Source organism: Halyomorpha halys, unplaced genomic scaffold (genome assembly GCF_000696795.3).
Source record: "Halyomorpha halys isolate HHAL.00 unplaced genomic scaffold, Hhal_1.1 Scaffold1889.1, whole genome shotgun sequence".
In the NCBI taxonomy this organism is placed as follows: domain Eukaryota; kingdom Metazoa; phylum Arthropoda; class Insecta; order Hemiptera; family Pentatomidae; genus Halyomorpha; species Halyomorpha halys.
Window position 1 is genome coordinate 107,678 of NW_027111391.1, and position 6,550 is coordinate 114,227.

The window sequence follows — 6,550 nt, forward strand, 5'->3', positions numbered from 1 at the left end:
CTTAAGACTGATCAAAAATAAAATAATATAGAATTCAGTTGGCTGATAGGCCCTGTCAGCTTATATCGCAGTAACAGTTGACTGTAACTCCCCCTCCCCCCACCAGTTTATGAACATTTCTCATAAACACATTTATATACAAAAGAAAGAGACATATGAAAATACGATAATAGTAATTAGATAAAATGAACATTTCCCTTTAAAATAACAGAAGAGAAAATAACACTTATATACAGAAATAAGAGATAATACAAAATACAAAAAACATAAAAAAGAATTATTGAGAATAAAAACAGTACCTCAAAGATGAAATAAACAAGAAACATTAAAACATGACAAAAATTAAATAAATCAGAAAAAAAATTTAATTTTCAGTTACCTCTGATAGCAGTGAGGTGGAAAACAATCATAAGGTTGCTTGACTTGTTTTTTTTTTCCAAATCCAGGAAATGTTGCTAGATCATCAATATATTTACCCTCAGCATCTCTTTTGCCTCCAACAGTAAGCTCATCTACGTAGGAAACCAAAGTTAGCCAAGAGTTAACTTTTGCTGATCGACTTGCTTCTACCGTGCTTATAGAAGTTGCAGGCTTGGACTCTTCACTGGCTACAAGCATAAAGTGAAAACACTACTCCTCAAAAGTCAAAAGTGCTTATAAAGCTCAGCTAAAAGATAACCTCTTGTGCCTTAAATTTAAGTTAGTTATTATGATTTTTTTTATAAATAATCTGATATCAAGAATCACTTAATGGAAGTAATGACAAGCGAAAAGTGAAATAAATTGTTTATGTAAAAATAAAATAATAATTTGTAGGTCTCAATAAAAGCACTTAAAAGCTCTAAGTATGTGGTAATCTGAAATTTAAAATATATCATGCTTAAACTTAAACCAAATATTATAATTATTTTTCCCAAATTCTACAGTAATCATTCGTACATAGATATTCACATGTTCTACTAGTGCACTATCTACTAAAAAAGATTACTTATTCTAAAAATTTCAGAAAGCTATACTGAAACCAACTAGATATGTAGACACTTCTGCTATATAAGCTACAACAGAGAATATTTTTAATTGATACAGCTGATTTCTTTAAAATATTCGAAAGTCTAAACTGTATTGAACTCATAAATACAACACACAAATAATGCTAACAAAGCAGCAAACAAATGAATATTATTCAAGCCTAATTAAATATGAAGCAAGGTGAGCCAAAAGGCAAATCATCAATTATTTTCATCATAAATGATTAAATTTTCAAGGTCCTAAAACTCTTTATAAACTAGTATTCTTTACAAAAGCTATCTGTATTGACAGTGAATTGATAAATCAAGCAAAATGAAAAAGAAAAAAAATCAAAACTTTTAAGATTAATTATTTGGATACAAATAATAGTAAGAAAATTTTAATTTATTTAATTACTCCTATGATTAAAGATATCTAAAAATTAACTGTAAAAATCATATTGATACAGTAGTTAATAATACCATGCAGAGCATATTTCTAATATCCCATGTTTGTTTAAATAATTTATTTTCAATAAGGTGTATAATTCAGTATTAAATAATATATGATGATCTATACACAACGTGTATATACTAAAAATATAAAATGCTAGTACCATTATACACCAATACTATCTACATTTAAAAGAATAGAAAAGATCAACTTTTACAATTTCTTTCCTGAGCAGTGTATAATAGGAAAATAGATTTTCACATACAAATATCTGAGAAAAGATGTTTAAACTCACAATTTTATGGTATAAAAAATTTAATTTCAAAACCAAAAGTTTCAAACCTTACAAGAGAATTTATTCAGTTTATATAAAATTATGAAATTCAGTCAACATTATATGGTTGTTGTCAAAAAAAGTTCTGATTCCAAGGAACGGGGTCAATAATTTAGTATCTACACAAAAGATAAAGATCTTTTCAAGCATAACCTTAGTAAGTTACTAATTCAAATTTGTTAACAGACTAGTAATAAGTGCTAATAGAAATTATTTATAACCCCCCAAAAAATTAAATGTTTTAAAAATAAAATAAGTGAAAAGTGGCCTTTATAAAAATCTGTTGATTCTTTTCCATATCAAGTACCTGAATATGTATGTATTCAAATTTTACATAGTTATTTCATTTTTAAAAAAAATAAAATAATACAGCAGAAATTGTAATAGGGTCTGCTCTATCAAACCATTATCATGCATAATACAGTAAATTGAAAAAGTTTCTGTGAAAAGTATAGAGTTGCTACCATGTAGGTATAATCACAATAGCTTAGCAAGCAAATACTATTTGGAGGTCAATTGATGATTTTATTAATAAAACCAAATACCTGAAATCTATTGATTTACTAAATGTTAAATAAAAAGTAATGTTGCTGTCTGTAGCCAGGAGAGTTAAGGTGTCTACCTTAGCAACATCATTACTACAGCGGTGCTGGTTTGAATCTGGCCTAGGGGGAGTCTACTTTTATTTTTTAGCGGTCCCATGTAATGAAATATTGATCCCCCAACATGGTTAGAATAGGATAACTTGTAGATAACTCGCCATCTCCCCACCCATTTATCAGAAATGACTAGGCAGGAGGTAATAAAAAAATTATAGAATCTTTTCAAAGAACAAAACTGTATCTCACCTTCAAAACTTTCTTTTCTAGTTGCCAGAGCATAAGAGCGTCGGTGGATTAAGTTACTGACAAAAGGAGAGTCCTTTCTTACAGGTTCAGTAGGAGATTCATCAACTGGAGGAAGCAGTACAGGAGCAGTCAGAGAGGGAGCAAAACTTAAAGCTTCTTTCATTATTCTTGCATACAATGCATCCTCCCATTCTCCAAGGCTGACTCTCGGTTCAAATGGACATTCATCTTTTTTTGTTTTAGGCAAATTTTGTACTTGTAAAATTTCATAGGTATTGTTACTTTCAGTAGGAGAACCAAGCTTGTCTCCTCCATTAATGAATGCATCATGTTTTAACAGAGTTCCACTTTCTGATTCAACTATAATATGAAATGGATCGTGATCTATATTTTCTTTGTCTGATTTCTCATTTTCCTTATCAACTTCTTTGACATTTTCTTTTGCATATTCTTGTATTCCATATTCTACATTCTCATTAGAAACTAATGTTGTCTCTTTAGATACATTTAGGGTTTCATCTTCAAAGCATATTTTACTTGGTGACTGTTCTAACCTAAAGTAAAAATGTAATAAAATATTTAGAAGCTAAATTTCAATCTTATAAGTAATAATATTAATGTTATGGGTTTTTATTTAACATTGCGTTGGTCTCTCATATTGGTTGATTTCAGAGAATAATTGTCATCATAATTTTACAAACACTTTTCTTTCAACTCCTTTTGATTTTCATTTAATTATTAAAAATTAAATTTTACTCATTTACATACTAAAGATATACATGCGTTAGAACAACTATGATGGATATTATAACTATTTTGGAGATAAAGACAGTCTACACATGCCAGTGTAACTGAAACAATAAAAAAAAAATTTAAAAAAAAAATTGTTGTGACCAGCTAAAAGTGGGAACAAAAAGGTAGTCCACAAATCTAGGATAGAGTGAGATAAAAATTAAAATAAATAAAACTATAGCTAAATTGCCATTGACACAATGTTTATTTATTATTGAAGGCTTGATTACTTAAAATTCATATCCATGACAATTTAGTCATTGTTATTTAACTAATTTTTGCCCAACTCTGATTCAGAAATGAATTATATAAAGATTTTAAGGTATCAAAAAGTTCAAATCCACAAATACTAAAATCTGAGAAGACAATTATGGAACCAAATATATAAAAAAAAGGTAAGTTCATTCTAGAATAACTGAAAGAAAACCGAAACCTGAAAGCAGAGACAAGACTATCATCATGAGTCAATAATAGTGTAAAAAGGTTTACCCCTTCCCTATTGAGGATCATCCAAAGTATAAGAACCTTACTGACCTATAATCATATTATATAATTTATAATTGAAGAATTAACAGCTACACTTTTGACTATCGTATTTTATTAAGACCTTTTTGGGTTTACGATTTACATGTTTCACTGATCCTAATTTAATAGATTCAAACCATCCTTCCTAAAATAGATCAAAATTCTGAACAAATAAGTAGTGTGAAAACAGAAAAAAAAAAATGCCTACTGCTAATGTATAGATGAGGTATAAATTAGTAAACACATTTTTATCATCATAATCTACAATCCTCATTACTGCATAGCACCAACAATAATGGTTGACTTACTAAATACCCAAACTAACTGTTATTAACTGTCTTGGGACTGTGTCTGGGGGACTTGATCCATACAACTAACTTACTGGAACTGACTGGAGACTTGGTCCAAGTTCCTAGCATAATCCCTAATGCCCCCATCATATACAATAATGCCTGTACACTTAATTCCTACTGATACAACAATTCAGCAACTAAAATAAATAACCAATATCTGTATTGTATTATCAATGTCCAATAAAACATAGAGGTATTTCTATTTTTTTTCGTTTGTCATAAGGTGGCCACAACAAATGATGGTAGGGTTTTGATAGAAGTTCAGTGCTGGATAAGATGACTTCTTTATAATAATTCCTCATAATTATTTCTGCTTCAAAGCTGCACTTACATTGACTTTAAATTTTTTCTCTTCGGACATTATCATAGTTATTTTGATCATGATCACATTTAATATAGTTTTCTGTTTAATCGTATTGTCTATTTATTGTAATTAACGTTTAATGAATTTAACAAACAATTAAATAACTTGCAATAGATTTCATATAATATAATAGTAATCACTAATATAATTTCAGTAGCTTCTGAGAAAGAACTGAGACAAAGACATACCAACCTCTTGCTTGATTCTTTCTTACAATGCCTGATACTGGTTAAAAACTTAAAGAAATGAATTTCTTTTTTAATTGTCACTACCTTTCTTTTTATGTTCAAAAATAATTAATGACTAGTTTTAGGCCTTTAAAAACTTAATTTACTTTGTAGAATAACATGTTTTTCACTGTTGTATATCGTCAGTTATGAGTGAATGGTAATTGGCGTCTTTATGATTTATATTGTACTGTTCTAGTCTGTTAAGAAAAATTATTCTTATTTTAACATATTCCACTTACAAATGATTAAATAAATGTTATTCATCAACATAATGCATAAATAAACAATTTAAAATGTCTAATAATCCTATATCTCAAAAGAATTATTTATAAATTTCTTTCTCTAAAATTCTTAATTTAGGCTTATGGAATAAATTTAACGTTATACATATTAAACACATACATTTTATGTTATCATTAAAATAACGATGTTTTCTCCACACTATTAATATTAATCAACTTTTTCTTATATTATCAATGATATTTATTTTTATTAATGATGAAATATATTATTAATATGACAAATATTTTATTTTGAATTACTCAATTACCAATGTCTATGTTCCATTCATGGTAACAGTTAATAATTTTTGTTATTGTTTAAAACAACACAACAGTATATATACAGCCACCACCACTAGTAAAGCAAAATAAGGTAAAATGCACTCTTGGAAAAAAATATAGACATTAAATGGTTTAATTTATTTTTTTATTAAAATAAAATGTGATTTATCAATTGGAAATCAATTCAATAGTACAAGTCTAAAACTGAGAGAGAAAAGTCTGACCATAATACAATTAATCATTCATAACAAAATATTCACAATAGATGCTAAGATTAAATCAATTATTCAAAAATTCTTACTGTTTATTAGGTGATAAGTCAACATTGCATGAGGGATTGGATTTCTGTTCCTTTATCATTTCTTTAACTAACTCTTCTAGCTTTAAATTTGGCTCACTATCATTAGGTTCTTTTTTTTTGTGCTTCCTTATAATAGAACGTATTCTCTCAAAACTACGAGCAATTTTTGAATGTTCTCCTACTTCCTGAAAAATAAAAACATGTTAAAACATAACAATAATAAGCTTAACCACATTATATATGTTGGATGAGAAGCAAAAATACCACATTTCACAAAATAAAAATTCTAATATCCCAGTTTCTAATTAAAAACTATCATTAAATTAATTGATATCCTATAATATTGATGAAACTGTCAGATCTAGTTCAAATTTAAAATGGCAAAAAAAAAACTGTCAGTCTTATCTTAACCCATACTGTGATTTGCTAACAAAAACCATGATTCATAAATTTATTTAGTTACTTTATAATGAAAATTAATGGAAAATTTAAATTAATCTATATTGAAGAAAAAAATGTTATTTTTTTAAAAACGTTGAATGATCAATAAAGAAACAATAAAGGCTTTTTAAAAGTATATCATATTTTTTGGAAAAATATAATATAAAAACATAATTTATGTATTATATTTTTAATGAAGAGTTAATAGCTCACAATAGATTGATATGAGGAAAATATGGTTGAGGGTGTGGCCAGAAAAGATAAATAAATAAGTTTTGTTTATTTTTGTATCTTTGCTTATAACATCCCAGACCATCTTCTTCTCATATTATATTTTT

The 6,550-nt window shown here is 27.4% G+C and overlaps 1 protein-coding gene across 1 annotated transcript in view; it reads right to left on the reverse strand.

The window, feature by feature from the left end:
* The window catches only part of NaCP60E (Na channel protein 60E), a gene marked incomplete at its 5' end in the record, with an annotated part of 101,600 nt that extends 95,644 nt beyond the window's left edge, over positions 1-5,956 (reverse strand). The window contains 3 exon segments of the mRNA XM_067049393.1: positions 380-608; positions 2,644-3,197; positions 5,772-5,956. Of these exon segments, the coding sequence (XP_066905494.1) occupies positions 380-608; positions 2,644-3,197; positions 5,772-5,956 (968 nt within the window).
* Between the last annotated feature and the right edge of the window lie 594 nt (positions 5,957-6,550).